The following is a 17,748-nucleotide window of genomic DNA, read 5'->3' as shown; positions in this document are numbered from 1 at the left end:
TTTTCCCGCCGCCGATTGTGGGTGCAAAAAAAATAATCCGCCTGCTCAAATGGTCTCGCCACTGAGGGCCGGCGACGACACGTCAACTTGGTACGCTTGCTACCAATACAGCCGTGAAGAATTGTCGAGCGATTCTCGATTTTCAGACATTTTTCCCTTTTGTTGTCGTGGATTATACATTTATATTTTATTTTTTTTGTAATTATAAAACACTGCAGTCCACCGACCAGAATGGAAAATCCGACGATAGAACGAAATACGTACTATATTTTATTGATAACTCAAACGATACTACCCCCGGTGAAAGGAAAATATAATATAATATTATGAACAACCAGCCGAACGTTTGCGGACGACTGATGATGATGGTACAAAATATGACCATTGCATTCGTCAGGGGTTATCGAAGTGAGGACAAATTTAATCCGGCCCGCAAACAAGAAAAAAAGTAAAAACCGTTAATATTATACGTTCTAATGCTGTAATTTATCGCGCCAAGGTCCCTACAATCGAAATTGATGTCGGGATACCACACTGTCTACCTACCTGCTGACCCACCACCCACTATTCACACATATATATTATATTATAATAATGTTATACAAGCACCTACACGAGAGATCCGTATACCGTTAATATAATATTAATCTCGGCTGGAATAAACTTCACAATACAGGTGTCCCAGAACTAAACCAGACGGTGAATTATTCATACCGGGTCCGAAACAATTAAGTCGATAATAACTAATTTACTAAAAGTCTCGTGCGGGTTTTCGTAAGCAAATAGGACGCGTATTCGCCGACGCGTGTTTAGCCGACCGTCTGACCGTCCGCTCGGCCGATGTTTTCGCCGAAATTACTGTTTTGCCGACATACCCCGTTTTTCGTACAACAACGTATTATTGTAATACTCGTCTATTGTTGTTTTTTAATTTATTTTTATTCGACCTCGACGAGCTCGTATTGACTTCTGCAGAGTTCAAACCGTGTTTGCTCCTCGTGATGCGGAGGGTTTCTGCCGAGGATTCGATATCATAATATATTATTATATTGTATTATTTTCTGCTACAGTCTGCAAAATATCTCGTGGAAAATATGTAGGTTAGTACTCGCCGGTTACGTGACGCTAAATATGGACTATGCGCCACACGCATCCCAATGTTCGTGATCACACTGCAACCGACAAAATTCGACGTGTCCCCGCCGCCGTGCCATTACTAAACGATTTACATTTTAAAAATATATAATCCAATTAAACTTCTATTATAAATTATAATTGCATTATAGTATGTGTGTACCGTGGCCATTCGTCGCAGACTGCATACACCGCTGCAGTAGTTGCTATTAATATAAATGAACAGTCAAGTATACATACATAATAGTAATATACGATGAGAGAGGTTTTTAAAATAAAATTTTTTTAAAAAACGAAAATTTAGTTCACGTTCGAATGACGAACTGGGCATTAAACGAAGTAGCGAACGACGCCTCCACCATAAAACTAAAAAAAATAAAAAATAGTATTCAGCGTAAAAGTGTACTATGAAATAATATTAACGCGTTGCATACGACTTTAACAAGTGCGTGCGCAAAGTGTAATTTGTTTAGAGGTCAAATTATTATTGCGTTCGCAAAAGCGTGAAATGTCTATATAATAATATTCTGTGCACAGAAATAATCAACGGCCTTACACAACTATTCGTCGTTACTTTCACCCTTATCGAGACCACTTCAAAACGTCTGCCCTTTAAACTTTTCAAGCGACTTTTACTTAAACTATATATATATAAACACTACACAGTATATACGCACACGACCACTCTTCCATTTCAATTTAGCGCGAGTTCTCTCATTTCCGCAATGTCGTCCTTTATGAGCTTCCACCGGGCCAACTTTGCATAACCAAACAAGCAGCAAAGTTTAGGACTTTGGGTCAACCTATCTTCATTGTAATTTTCTAAACTTCGAAACGACCTACACAAACTATTGGAGTTGAAATGGGGTTGTTGCTGTTGTCGGTATATTTTAATCATTTTAGATTTTATTGATCATTAGAAATGAACACGACATATCGACATAATGTAGAATTGCTACTACAAAACTTATTGTGTTATCATTGTATTATGCCCATGGATTTATATATCATAGACAGAGCCAGGAGTGTAGTAGAATCTGATGTGGCACCTAACACATAACTCAATTTGAAAAATGATATATTACTTGTTATTAATTAGTGACCAACATTTAGCTATTTCAATCGCATACAGTGCAAATTTAACTCTTTACGCCATAAACAATTGTCACCTGGACCGGTGGTGTTATAAAAGTATTACAATTTTATGTACAAAAAATTTCTGAGCTGGAATAATTTTAGTGTTCGTGTGTCCATGCTTTGGTATTTTTTTTTTTTGATAATTACTGCAAACCAAAAAATGTATGACTAAAATAATTCATATTAATATTAGTATTATATTATATTACTGAGATGCCACAAATACGTACCCTTGGCAAGGATGTACTGAAATTGCCTATCTACAGCGCCGTGTTATTATTTTACATTAGTTTAACAATTACGTAATATCCAAAAAGTTTTGGTAAAAAATCTATATATTCATCTAGAAAACTGCTCTATACATTAAACTGTATTGTATTTGTTATTTAAGGTGTAAATACTAAATACTCACTGTTAGGTCAATCAGTAAATATATTCCAATGTATACAGTGGACACAGAGTCAACATTTGTACATGTTAATGTGGAATAAGTTCTATGTAGTAGTGTAAATAATAAATATTTCAAACAATAACTAGTTGGCTTCGAACTTAGTTTGTGCAACTAGGTAGTTTTTATTTCGAACATAAAATAAAATAAAATAAAATAAAGAAATAACGGCCGTAGGTAGGTATAACAAATTATGTGTTTTCATACAAAACAAATATTTACGTATAATTTAAGAACAACTCACTCTCGTTAAAGAAAATAAACAGTTATTGTATTAAAATCGTCATAATATTATTTTTACCAACAACAGTGCGCAAAGTTTAAAGGAAAAATCTATTACCTTCGTGTATTGTATAATATATGATTGTATATATATTATATTACATTTTATTAAAATACCTTCACAACAAGGAGCGCACTTACAAAATGTATGTGTTTCTACAAAACACCACCATCTCATATGGTGTAGTAATATTTTCAAAAACCATTACAACTTGTATAATTAAAAGTAATATTATAAACAAATAAATGTTTTAATAAATTTGATTCGCATAAATTATTTTTTTTTAAGTAATGGCTGTACGTAATATGATAATACCTACGTTTAAATTGTTAAATACATACACACATACAAACAAGCTCTGTTAACTTATATATATGTATATATACATGTCTTTGTTCAAAAATTCGTTTCAGACACTATATTATATTACGTGCGTTTACTAGAAGTTACTGAATTACGAGGCAAAAAAAAAGTGTGAGGGAGAAATAAAATAAAATATTAAGAAACGAAATTTACCAACAGGATATTGTGTATGTGTATTTTGTTCGCGGTCGGCCGAAAGTCTAAACTTCCACCAGAGTTATGTGGAAATGCAATAGAATCGAACGGCACATATTATTATTCGCCTAGACCCATTTTAAAAGGCGTTAAACGAAAGAACGGCTGTTGGAAGGTCTCCAACTTATCAATAAGTAGTATTTTCTTTTACTGCCACACAATTTATCGATTTCTATTTCCACACGTGTAAAATAATAATAATAATAATAATAATACGGTAGTATGAAACACATAATATTAAACAACATTCCCAGTTTTGGAGTAGTTCGGCGCAGAAGAGTATTCACAGTTATTATAATTATTGTTATTATGTGCGTTATGTGTGTATACATATTATGCACAAGCGTTCTTTCCCCTATTTCTCTCTCGCTCTCTCTATATGTGAGTTTTCGTTAATTTCGTGTGTTAATTTCATACGCGGCAATATTCCTTCAGCTATTCATTGAAATTTAAATTGCATAACGCGAAAATGTAATTTTCAAAAGCTCCGCGTGCGTATGTTTTTGGCCGCGAACGAACTAATGCGAGTGGTCTGAAAAATTAATTTCACAAAGATTGAACATCACCCAAAAACAAACCATATCAAATTCTAAAAGGTAAACTAAGTTGTGTAAACGTAATACGACAGCCGGCGACAGTAAATATAATATAATATATTATATAATATTATTAAGTACCTACGTATATAGTTTCAAATTTCCGCCATGTATTGTAAAGTGTACAAAAAAATAAAGGATAATCATTCTGCACTACTGTTTATTGCTCTATTATATTATGTTATATGATTATGTCGCAAACTCGGAATTTCATTTTAATTATTTCGTAACATTTATTCTTTATCAAGCACTGGGAAATCATTAAGAAATCTCTTTGTTAAGAGATTTGTAAAAAAAAGAAAAACAACGAACGAACAAACAAACAATCAAATAAGCGTACAAAGTAATTCAGTGTGTTTTTGTATACAATATAATATAATAATCTCTTTTTTTTTGTGCTCCCTGCTATCGCGTTTCGTATAAAACATAGAAAAAGGTGATGTTTAGTGTCGCATTTGGAGAGACACATCAACTCCTGAACAAGTAAAGAAAAAAACCTATTTGGTACACAATATAATAAATTATTAAGATTTTTATTTTTTAATGTTTATGAATTTTGTCCAGAACGAGTGGTACCGAGTAATCGCGACCTGCAAAATACAGAGAAAGGGTCTCTCGCGTAGTCTTCGTCTTTCTGGGGACCACCACCTTAAACCATCCCTGCAGCTGTATGGTCTTCCCTATCCGACGAAATGAGACAATCGTTACACTATGCACGGTCGTCTTGGATACGTCACGTAAATAATAATCGTGTTTCATCGTCGTCAAACGCAAACTTTCGCGATGAGTCCATTATTTATTATTATTATTTATCGTTGTCACACACACAACCACTGCCGTCTGTTCCTGCGATGATTACAGACCATACTGGTCACACCTATGCGGTTGTAACTGGACCGATCAATCATAACATATAAATAATACGACGCATGTCATGATCCTGCTTACGGCTGCGAGCAAAACGCATACAACGCGCAATTTGCATCTCTCGACTGTATTGTTATCATTATTATTATTACTATTAATATGATTTTAATTACGTTGAGATGGCATGCGGAAATAAAATAATATAAGCAGATTCTTCAACAAATCTCAGCTTGCACAACATTTTTAATATACCTATTATAAAATAAATAATGTAATCCTATTCCTTATTATTTTTGTCTTTTCCAAACCTCTTAAAATGAGCATTAGTACATTACTATTTGACTTATTTTCACAGTGACTTTATGTCACATAAATATGTGTTTTCGCCAAAATACTCGACTACAACAGTTTAACGTCTTTCGGCTAATGTCGACATTACCAAATTGCTAAGAAGCCCATGCATAGCACACATCACCATAATATATACAATTACGTTTTTTTCAAATTTTGTTCATACTGCTAATGCGTATCCACGATATTTACGGCACTTGGCTTCGACGTGGTAGGGCTATAGAATAATATTATGATAATTTTAAAAGTCTTATGAAATAAAACAAATAACTATGTAATTTAATGTAAAAATATATTTAATTAAGTTTAGTATCTGAAATTCCGAAAAGAGGTAAAACGCAACTACACCGTTGAAAACTTAAACTAAATATTATTACTATTCGTAAATATTACTGATTAACTTTACATGCTTTTTTTCGTAATTTACGAGCTTAAAGATATTTGTTTTTGCCTGACCGAAAAACAAAATAGAATTTCATCACGAACCCTGAAAACTTTCGGATAGTAATAAGTGTATTTTATGGCAAGTGCTCACACACAACGATTAGCATTTGCTTCTACGCAGTAACGTCTCAAAAAATACAACTTTGATTTTCCCAAATCTACCCGTACTCGATATGCGGTACCTTGATAAAAAAAATAAAACTTCGCTATGATATATTACATGAATATAAACGTTTGGCACTAGTACAAACAAAATATTGTGTAATATATCAACCACAGTGATATTTGTTTAACTTGTCATCTGAAATCATAAAAAGTATTGGTTACAATAGATCGATACCCACAAACGGCAATCTCACGTCAAAATCGCTTTAAATATACTAAATCGTGGACCATATACTGAACTGAATTATATATATATATATACAGAGTGTGACTGATCAAGCATGTTCACTCCCTTTTTTCTTCAATAACAAGGTTCTTCTAAAGATGATTTTAGCAATTTCTATGTACGAGTATACTTAAAAACTATATTTTCCATTTTTTGAAGTTCTTTTGTACTACTGAAAGAGTGTAATTTTGAGACACAAACTTCTGTTTTTCAAATCGGAACGCCGCTTTCTAATATAAGTCTATATACATTATTTAGTGAATACATTTTGTCAAAATATTTTGAAAACATTGTATACTAATAATAGTGGTTATAGATGATATGCAGATAATAGGGGTTTAATAATTTTAAAATAGGATTATTGAGTATAATTTTTAACATTTCCAAAAATCAAAATTTGAAGAATTTAATTATTAAAGGGAAAAGTGGGGTTGAGTATTCTAGGAAAATCACCCTGTATAATAAACGAAATTTGCATATACTATAAATTAAGTTAATTGGGGAAAAAAGGGACTCAATAATATACGCATAAATATGAGCATTTCGACTTCAATATTTAAAAAAATGACAAACTTCTAACTACTTGACTACTCCGTACCTTTCTGATGATAATCATATGCGAATTTCTTCAAATTCCACATAAAATTTTCCCTTGATACCTTTTAGTTTATTGCAATAAATTGTATAAATAAGATAGTGGAAACTGGACAATAAATAACAGTAATCAATTAGTTAAGTGATTTTCTATTTTGTTTCAAAAAAAAATATTTTAGCACATTATTTTTGGATTGCATTGTAATTTTAAGATATATATTGTTCAGCCATCGGTGGCCATCATATATCTCTCTATGGAGTAAAAGACACAAGGAGTGATTTATTAGCCGAATATACGAACGAGGTTGTCTACTATGGGTTTCATCAACTTGTACTATTATTATTTATCCCTTTCTTTTATATATATTATATATACTTAGACATTTATGCACTAACAGTTATTTCTTATCATCAAATACTACATAGATCCGCCTAAATTACTAAATGTTTCAAATGAAAGAAGAAGCAGTATAAATATAAATGTATTATTTATATTATCTTCTTACCCATTGCTTTTAATAATCAGATTTCATTGAGCTTTGCCTGAACGTTACAAACGACTTTTTTACTCAGAAAAATATTATACTCATAAATTATAAATTATTTTACCCTATAAATACCAAATCAACCACGAATAAAAAAAATAGAAAAACCGGGAAAGTGGGTCTGCTGTATAGTATCTTTCGAATGTACCTCATTATAATTTATAATTGAGTAGGTCACGGCAATGGATGTTGTAGTTTTGAGTTCAATGATATTTTTATACATTCTAATCATAACACACAGACAACGATTCTGAGTGGAGACGGCGTGTTGTTTTTGTTGATATTACCATTACAGTATAATTAAGGTGGGTTGAACTAACTTCTTGAAAAAAAATATTACAACTAAATCGATACTAGACTTTTTAATATCCGATAAATAATTTTGACTTCAAAAGCCCAGAAAACATTAATTGTGGCTTTATAGTTTATGCTAAGCTTTAATACAAATTTTATTTTTTGAAGCACTGAAAATCTTTAAAAAGTTTTCAACCACGTGGGTCTATTTATTATCTAAGCCCTAAGGTACTAGTTGAATAGTGTGGTTTTCAGAACAATTGTACCAGAATTTTTCTTCATTCTTACACTATACTAGTTATTAATAATAATTAACATTCTGTTTTTAATATCCTATGATGTTATTTCATTACTTTTTAATGAAATATCAATGACATTTTAAGAAACGAAGTGAAGATAATAATATCACAGACCCTTCTTTTGTATTGTTATTTTAAACGCTCTATCCATTTTTTAATTTTATTTGTTTCTGAAATAAGCAAATTTTTAGATTTATATATCATTGGACCACTAGGTTGTCACTCATTACCGTCTCATGAAGTATAAACTAAAATTAAAACCATAACTATATTTAGATTTTTAACAATATTAGGTACCTACATGTGTCCAATCTACTTAATTGAAAAAAATTATATTTCACTCTTTAACAATTAGAAAAGCTTCGTTTAGTAAACATAAGCTCATAAAAGTAGTATAGTGGTAGTTCACCAATCTCGCTTAAACGACATTTTCATATGCCAATACGTTAATGCATTGCTACACAAATTGCATTTGATAATAGCCGTTGGTCATTCAAATTTAAAATATGTAAAAAATAATATTTAGACATTTAGCATATTCAGTACCTACTCAACATTAGTTACCTTACTTAAAATAAATAAAAACATACAAAATAATTAACATAAGTATATTATAAATCTAATAATAATAAATGACAATATTGTACCCATGTATTAAAATATCTAATAGTATCATGATTGTTACATACCTTATAATATATATATATAAATTATTATACAGTATCGTGCAATGTATCGAACCGATTAGGACGATAAACAATTCTCGAAAATTAAAACTTGATTCTGATTGTATATAGCCATATTATACCCGTATTATGTATTATTCAAATGTATATATTGCGTATGTTGGCTAGGGTGACGTTTCATAATAGTCCCGATACTAATAAAGAATATTGGCTCCGAATGCTGATTCTGTCTATTCTTGTCTTCAGCTATTGAAATTTGAAATGTAAAACTCTTTTTTTTCCGAAAACAACCAATATTTAACCAGCCACTCGGTGATTAGTATAGTATAGACCGCAAAATAGCAATGATTGGTACACTGGTCCTAAAATACATATTTTGTTTAAGGGCCATGTGACTTGGCTTAGCCAGTGATCTTAAATCGTCATACGTTCTATTGAAGAGTTTTATTTTCAAATTGATGACTATACAGTATATACTACAGTAAGTCTGCGAGTAGGGTCATTATCACCAAATCATACATAACATACCACACGTAGGTTAGGTTATCGTATTCCGTATTCGCATTCGTACTCCTAACTATAGGTTCGTCAGCTGCGCACAAGTAAACAAAGGTAACATAAAAATAACAAGTGTAATGTGTTGTACACATATATATATGTGTGTAATAAACAACTGAACAAGAATACATATCGTCATTATTATTATTATAATAATTGAATTTTCCGTTCATAACATTCCATCTGAAGCTCTGCACAGTAAAAACAACAAAAATAATATCAACGCGAGGAGCGACGAATTGTTATTACCCGCAGGTTTATACATGCGTGTAATGTGTATACACGCAGTTGCTGGCGAAATGATTTTTATTCTATTGAAATCCAACTGAAAACCATTTATACGAATGACATTCCGTAAAATAGGTGGTAGTAGAGGAGGAGGGATGGACACGGGAAACCACTCGTGCGTCGTTCGCGTATTCGTAGATAAAACAAAATAATATGTTCAACCGATGCGAAGACAAAAATCAGCCTACGTTTTTGCGGTGCGTGAAATGAGGGAGAAAACTGGAAAGGCCTAAGGGGCTAAGTATTCGAAGGGCAATAATATTATGTCCGAATGTGGGAATAATTCAGAGTAAATAGTTTTTTTTTTTTACTCTCCGCGTACAGCAAAATCGTTTAAATTATACTATTGTCGGTAGAGTTTAAAAAATATGAAAACCAAATCTATACCCAGTTTCCTCAAAATTGTATCCATTTTACAGCCATCGTATTCAAATTTAGATCGAATCATTGGAATTCCGGCACAGCGGAACGTCGGTGATATGTTGAATTCCCTTTATACACACACACATATTTTGGATTTTTATTTAGTTCATGAAATGTATTATGTATTTATTTGTAGTATTACATAACGTTTTCCAAAAATAATTCGTTTGCGCAGATCACGCGACAGAAAAGCATCTAGTTTACTAGTTACTTCCAAAATTATTAAAAATCAGCGTCTCGTGAAATCGACCATGTGGTGTGGTATGGTAATATAATATTAAACGGATGAAGGGCCACTCTGCGAGAGAAGTTGTATATAATATAATGTAATATTAATATAATTAAATACGGTATGAAGAATAATTAGTATAATATACGTTGTCCTACATGCATTTCGACACACTGCTCTCATTCGAACAGCATCACAGTCGTAATCAAAAAAAAATTATTTACCATAAATGTATAGCATAGGTACTATTTCATGTCATACGTGGTAGAGATGTGTTTTGTAAATTTTTCGATCGGGCCCCATAATTTTTTTTTTTTTTTAATTGATTGATACCTAATCTTAACATACTTTTATAAAATAATATTTACATACTTTTTTCGTACTTGCGATATTTCTGATTTTTTTCTATTTTTTCTATTTTAGTTTAATAATAAAACGTATGTTTAAGTAGTAGGCATCTTTTCATGTGTGGAAGATTTGATAAATCGGAATCAATTTATTGTAAACCATTTCTGTGCTTACATAGTATCTGGTATTTTTGACAATAACTACTTTACTAAGACTCTTTTATCAACTTCAATTTTTATTTACCTGCGATAAAACTATGTTTTATCTTTATAACTATTTCATCTAATTTATTGGTTGTGAAAAATATATTTCCTTTTATACGTTCACTTGACTATAACATCAATAAATAAACAATATCTCTAAGTCATTTTTCCTCCATCATATCAATGACTGGTATTTTGTTTTAAATAATATATGTTATATCACATTCAATTAAAACCATTAAAAAGTTATATGCATGTATATGATACATCAACTAGTCATTATTTCATTGTGTCTCGTTAGTTTTAAAATTATATTTTTTTTCAACTTCAGACATTTTTTATTGACACTTTATACTGTAAGAATGAAGTAACTTGTACTTACTTTACAGTACACAGTTCTGTCTTTAATAATAACACACTTTAAATCAGTATTTCTTTTCTATATACTTTATTTCCTCGTGCTACTCTTAGATACATAACGAGAACTATAAGTATAACCTTGACTGAACCATCAAACCCTCTAGCTTCTTCTTTTGATGTATTCATCTCTTGTAGTACCTATATACCCACGAGTCATTCTAGAGCAATAGTTGTTAAATAAAAAATAATAATAAACTGCATAATATCCCTAACAACGAATTGCATATTTTTTATTTTACTTTTATTTATTTATAATAAAAAAACGGACAGATTCCCAACACAAAGTGGGTATTATGAGGTAACGAAATATAACATAAAAGAAAAGACGAAAAAATAATTTAATACACTTCAGTTAATAAGAATATATAATTCGCAATAATGACTTACCATCATTAGATAGATAGGTAATGCTGCATATGTTAGAACTATCATGAGGAAGAAAACATATATTTAATATATATTCAGTTAAGTATAAAAACTTTCATTGAACCCGTTAGTTTTGACTAGCTTTAGCTGTCGAGGATCCCATACAACTTACCCACTTACAGCAGTTTATTTAACAAATAACACTAAATACATTTCAGAAAGATTGAACTAACCAAAAACTCTTCTGATGAAACAAAATACATCAAGAGCTCTCTAAATAGCGTTTTCAATGTAAGCATATTGACAAAGAAACGAAATGAAAGTTAACCCAAGATCACATATTATATTAATACTGTTTTTACAGAGATAATACATAATCTGAGTTATTGGTAGCTCTATTAAATACCATTGATTGACATTTGTTAATATTCAATATATGAATAAAGGTTTCATCCCAGTTAAAAAAAAATATTATAATTTTCGATCATCCTGATTCTTAGATAGTCAGAATAGAAATTTTTCTTCTACAAAAACTGTTATATCATCTATAAGATAAACAGGTAAATGTGTTTTAGGGTTGAAAAATGTCTATTTACAAACAAAGAGAGAATAGTAGAGGGGATCTATGACACTTTTGAAAGATTCCTTATATATATTGATAACAATATCTCTGACTTTAAAAAACAGATTGACAAACTGCAATCTGATATACAAAATATAATTGAATGTTAACTGAAATTAAAACTTTGTCATTAACCGAATCGAAAACCCAAAGTCCACACTTTAATGGATATAATTTATATGATTACAAATGTGTGCACACACAAACAATTGTTAAAAGATAAGAATTATTTTTAAGGACCAAACTTCAACCCTTATATATAATATGTTACAGACACATACTATCATAATATCACCTCTTATAAATGGGATTTTACTAGCATTACAAAGTCTTGCTTGTGTTCTTATCCCTTTTCGAATAAATGGGAAAAACAACACTTAATATAGTTCCTTGATTATAATTAATACACATCATAAATCATTTTCAAAGAAAATCGATTTAAGGTAATAATATAATATACCTTTTGTTTTGCAGACGCTGTAGTATCGACAACGGGGTGGTGCATGAGGACACGGGCAAGATATAGAGAAACAGTCATCGTGCCTGGAGCAGAGAGATCGCCATGACTTTCAGGCTGGCAGAGTCAGCGACAGGGCAGAAGATTCACCGCCGCCCGGCGTGATGTACGCTACAAACACAACGATGACCAAGACGCCCAAGACGACCTCAACAACGACGACGATGATTTTCGTGGCAGCCGTGATGGCCACTTTGTTGGCAGCGGTCGCCGGCTGCCCGCTTGGATGTATGTGTAAGTGGAAGGGTGGCAAGCAGACGGTCGAGTGCGTCAATCGGAGTCTGTCAGCCATACCGGCGGGCATGGACGCCGGCACCCAGGTACTTGACATGTCGGGAAATTCGATGGATTCACTGTCGAGGGGCCGGTTTATGTTGGCCGGTCTGTCCAACCTGCAGAAGATCTTCATGGCTCGGTGTCGGATCACGTACGTGGACGACGCCGCGTTCCAGGGACTGTCCAACCTGGTCGAGCTGGACCTGTCTGACAACGGGATCACCGATATACCGACAAAGTCGTTCGACGACTACCCGCAACTGATGAAGCTAGTGCTGAGCGGCAACGCGGTGACTGTGGTACGAACTGCCGCATTCAAGCGGCTCGCCTACTTGACGGTGCTCGACCTGAGCCGGTGTCGAGTGTCCACGATCGAGCCGGGCGCTTTTGACGGCCTACAGAGCATCGAGTGGCTGCGGCTCGACCACAACGAGATCGTTCGGATCGAAAGCGCGGGCGCGGTAGTGCTGCCGCTGTCGTTTCATGGCATCGAGATGCACCACAACCCGTGGACGTGTGACTGCCGGCTGAGAGACGTACACCGGTGGCTGAACAACAACAGCGCGCCGCACACGGTCGAGCCGACTTGCCATGGACCGGACAGATTGCGCGGCACAGTCATCCGCAAGCTGGACGCTGAGGAGCTGGCGTGCGCGCCGGTGGCGGCGGCCACGTCCCCCGAGTACGTGGAGACGGACGCCGGAAAGAACGTGACACTCGCGTGCAGGGTGACGCCGGCCGGGCAAGCGCGAGTTTCATGGTGGTTCGAGGGCCGGCAGGTGGCCAACGGCACTACGGCGGCCGGCGTTGAGCTGACCATCGAAGACGCTGGACCCGCGGACAACGGTACGTACGCTTGCGTAGCCGAAAACCGTGCGGGCTGGGCCGCTTGCAACTTCACGGTGCGCGTAGTCCAAGATCCGTCTGAGGTGGCGGCTGGTTCGTATCCGCCTGACGCACCCCCTCCAGCCCTGCTGATTGTGGTGTTGGCTGGTTCGGTATGCTTCGTGGCCGTGGCCGTGGTCTGCGCGATCAGTTGCCGCTTGGTGGTGGCAAAACGCCGTCGGCGACGGGAACGCGGTGGTCGACCAGGCGGCAAGTCCGGTGGCGCTGGAGGCGGTGACACGGGCGCCGACGACCCGTCCAACAATGGGCAGGGGACTAAGACGACGTCCGACATCAGACAATCGGACTCAGTAAACCTGACGGTTTCGTCCACCATCGACGGCAAGCTGTCGTCGGCTGAGGACGTTAGCGTGTACGGCGAGTATGACGCCACAGCTGGCCCGGGATCGTCCGCTGGTTACGAAGTCCACGAGGTGCTGCACGTGGGTGGTGGTGGTGGTTACGACGCGTACCAGCAGGTACACGTGGCCCCCGGACATCCGGCCACGGTGACCACGACCACCACTCTGGAAGCTAATCCAGATCTGATCAGTGACGCGTCCACCGTGATCAGGGATAACGGTGGTGGTGACTACCGTGATGCCAGTGACGAAGTGTACAAGATAGCCGTGCCACCACCTCCGTCGGGTGGCCGAGACTTTTGGACAACTTCCGGTGCGAGCGGTGCGGCCATCATATATCCGTCCGGTGGTGGCTGTGGATCGTACGAATTGCAATTATCACCAGGCAAGCTAGCCGCCGGAGAACCGTATCCGGCCGATTATGGACTGCCCAAGTTATTGTCCGGCCAGTACCCGATGCCTGCGCCGCCGTCATTGTACCGAACGCTTCCACACCGCCGAAACGCGGCCAAGCCGCAAGGCCGGTCGTGCCAGGAAGCTGAGTTCGTGCTTTTACAGCAGCATCACCATCACCACCACCATCACCATCAGCAACAGCAACAGCATCAGCACCACTTGACCCGGTACGAACCGCAAAACGTCAGGTACAACCAGCAGGGGTACCCGTACCCAGCGTCTGCAGTAGCCGCAGACGCGACGTACTATGCGACGGCCGCTACCACTTTTTACGAACCACCATCGTTGTCGAACGCATCCGCTCAGACGCTTGACGACGAAACGATGGTCATGATGATGATGATGCCTCCACCGCCGCCGCCACCACTCGTGACCGGCGCTGCCGCATTACCCGCAGCAGGCCGACAGCCGCAACACTTGTCTGCCGAACACGCGAGCCAACACAAGGCCGTCACCGCCGTGCAAAAGCAACCAGCGAACACGGAGAGTCCCGACGAAGGGTACGTGGGCGAAGGTCCTGACTCGTAGGCCGGTTTCAAGCGTCCATTCCGCGATCCAGACGTCCGTCTGCCGACGTAGACGACTAAAGGTCATACTCAAGGACACTTTATCGTCAGTCTTACTTGTACATAATTCGATAACAATATTAATATTGTATCGATATAAAAGCTGTGAAATATGTAATATTTTTGTTGTGCGTACTTGTTTGCAAGTCCACACCGTAGAAATAGCGTTGTAAAAATATAATTTGATATTTATCGACCATTACACACACACTCACACTGTAATAGACCCTTTCGGAAAATGTCGACCGCTGTTCGACGGTTTTCTCCAATCGTTATAGTTCGGTAATCGAAGGGCGCAATATCGTGCGTCGTGGACCGTTAAAGTTAAACGACGTCATTAAATTATAAAACTTATAATATTGAACTAGATAATAACCGATCGAGCCATATTTAGTTCCGTTTGAATTCAACGCTGCTGAAAATATAATCTGCTTAATTGTATGTATCCGTGAAGTTATCTCAATTAATGTACCTAATTATTGTAATTTTTTTTTTTTTAATGAGGTAAACTTATGTTTTTTCAGCAGAATTTAGTATGTTTTCACCGAATTCTTTTGGATCTCTGAAAAAGATTAATTATTATATAAAACAATATTTTTTTAGCGCAACTATTATTTTTAATTTACGAATGGAATATTTTAGTCTTAAGTCGTTGTAACGGCACTACAATCTGTTTTTAACAACAATGCTGTACAGAATCTTAAAGCAAGCTTATATTTATTATTTTCCTTTTTCATGAAAACTTTTTCCGCATAAAAAGATTGAGATTTTCAATTCATATCATTATTATCAGATTAAATTTAATTCGACTTGAATTACCATACCTATTTAATAGTTACTTTTTTTATATTTATTTATAAGTACATGTCCACGGCGTACTCACACCTTATTAATGTATTTCTTATCCCTCACGAAAATAAATTTAATATTATAATATCTATCGCAAAATTAAAAGAATATAAACTATGATAATATGACAATCCATAATTATTACAAAAAAAAAAAACAATAAATTAGTAAAACGAAACTCTTTTACATATTGCGTACTTGGCTCAAATTTACCCACCTATAATTTCCCTAAAAAGGATGGGTCTGTCGAAATAATAAAATTATATCTTTACCTTTTTTTTCTTGACAGTTCATCGAGTTTAAAGATTACTTATAGCGAAATGTGTTTCCATATGTTCCGTTCGCTTTCGGTTGAACATAATGATATTTTACGTGTCAATCGGACGATTGACCCGATTCGATTTTAAATTACGACCGATTCTTCTAGTGAAAAATAATATCGGTCGTGATTATAATATTATATTTTAACTCATTCGTTTTGAACGAGATTCGATGAGTAATGATTAAAAAGTGTAGTTAACTTTCGTAATAATAATATGTACATAAATAAAAAAAGATATATAAAATAAAAAAAATGAATATTATGTAACTCGTTAATATTAAAAGAAAAGAAAAAATACTCATCGCATAAATCACTACGAACGGCTTAAATGGAACTTAGCTATAGTATTGTGCGGGAAAGCGGGAAACAGTGAAAAAATAAAAATAAATCTGCTGTGAGAATTTACGTTCAGAAATGTTTAGTGGATTTATTTTAAAGTCTCGGACGCGTGCGGGACTGCTCTTCCGCGAACCACCGTGCTTTTTCGGTGAACCGATGATTTATAATAATTTTCCTCGCCATTAGGCCCCGGCATGGCCGTAGGATTGATGTAACAATAAAACGCTTAGTTGTCCGAAACTATGCCGCTCGGCCTATACATAATAAAAAGTGCCCGATGCATTCCACCGCCAACGGGTTTACTCTCATGTTGCGCATTCCAGGGAGGGGAATTTAATTTCGACGAGTCAAAAACGGTGCCGATTGTAAATAACCCGACGATTCGATTCAATACTGTTTATAACACGCTTCGTATCCGTAAAGTTCAGTTTTCGAGAAACCGTCTCGGTATAAGAGAGCAGGAGAGGGAAGTACAATGATAATCGTCGTGTCCCCTCTTAGACGAACCAGACGCGTTGTGTTCAAGAAAAATTAAAAACATCTATGCCTACGTTTTATTATTTTTGATTTCCCATACAAACACCAATAATTATTTTCGATGGATGCCGTAAAAATATCGTAAAACATTTTAATGACTCCAATAGCAAGAGTGAAGCCGGGTTGTCACTACGCCTTCCGTTCAAGGTTCAGAGTTGAACATAATAGGCGTTCGACTTTTAGGTAATTTGTGACCAACATTGTGATACCTACATATTGAATAGTATTTAAGAACCACGAGATACGGTGAAGTGGAATTCGGCTTTACGCGTTTGAGAAACCCTTAATTATTTTAAATCATTGTTATAGTAAATAAAAAAATAACCTAACAAAACTGATATGCATAATAATATAATAGTATATGTATATCGATGATCTTATTTTATGTTAATAATATAATATATATATACTGTTAAGCTATACCTATATCATTGTTGTATATTTACGTGTATGTTAATTATTGTAGAAATATGTTGCCATGCCGAATTGATTTGGCATATTGTTATATTGTATTACTCCATAATATTATAGGTTCCCATTAGTTTTATTATCATT

The 17,748-nt window shown here is 35.4% G+C and overlaps 1 protein-coding gene across 6 annotated transcripts in view; it reads left to right on the top strand.

Annotated features, from left to right (window-relative positions):
• The window catches only part of LOC111029930, a 194,769-nt gene extending 177,334 nt beyond the window's left edge, over positions 1 to 17,435 (top strand). For all 6 annotated transcript variants that reach the window (XM_022309177.1, XM_022309181.1, XM_022309179.1 and 3 more), the window contains one exon: positions 12,559 to 17,435. In XM_022309177.1, the coding sequence (XP_022164869.1) occupies positions 12,706 to 15,108 (2,403 nt within the window). In that variant the 5' untranslated portion in view covers positions 12,559 to 12,705 and the 3' untranslated portion in view covers positions 15,109 to 17,435. The remainder of the gene's footprint in view (positions 1 to 12,558) is intronic.
• Positions 17,436 to 17,748: the final 313 nt, after the last annotated feature.

The sequence above is a fragment of the Myzus persicae genome, unplaced genomic scaffold (assembly GCF_001856785.1).
Source record: "Myzus persicae strain clone G006 unplaced genomic scaffold, MPER_G0061.0, whole genome shotgun sequence".
NCBI lineage: Eukaryota > Metazoa > Arthropoda > Insecta > Hemiptera > Aphididae > Myzus > Myzus persicae.
The sequence above is the reverse complement of the archived record's forward strand: the minus strand, read 5'-3'. Positions and strand labels throughout refer to the sequence as shown.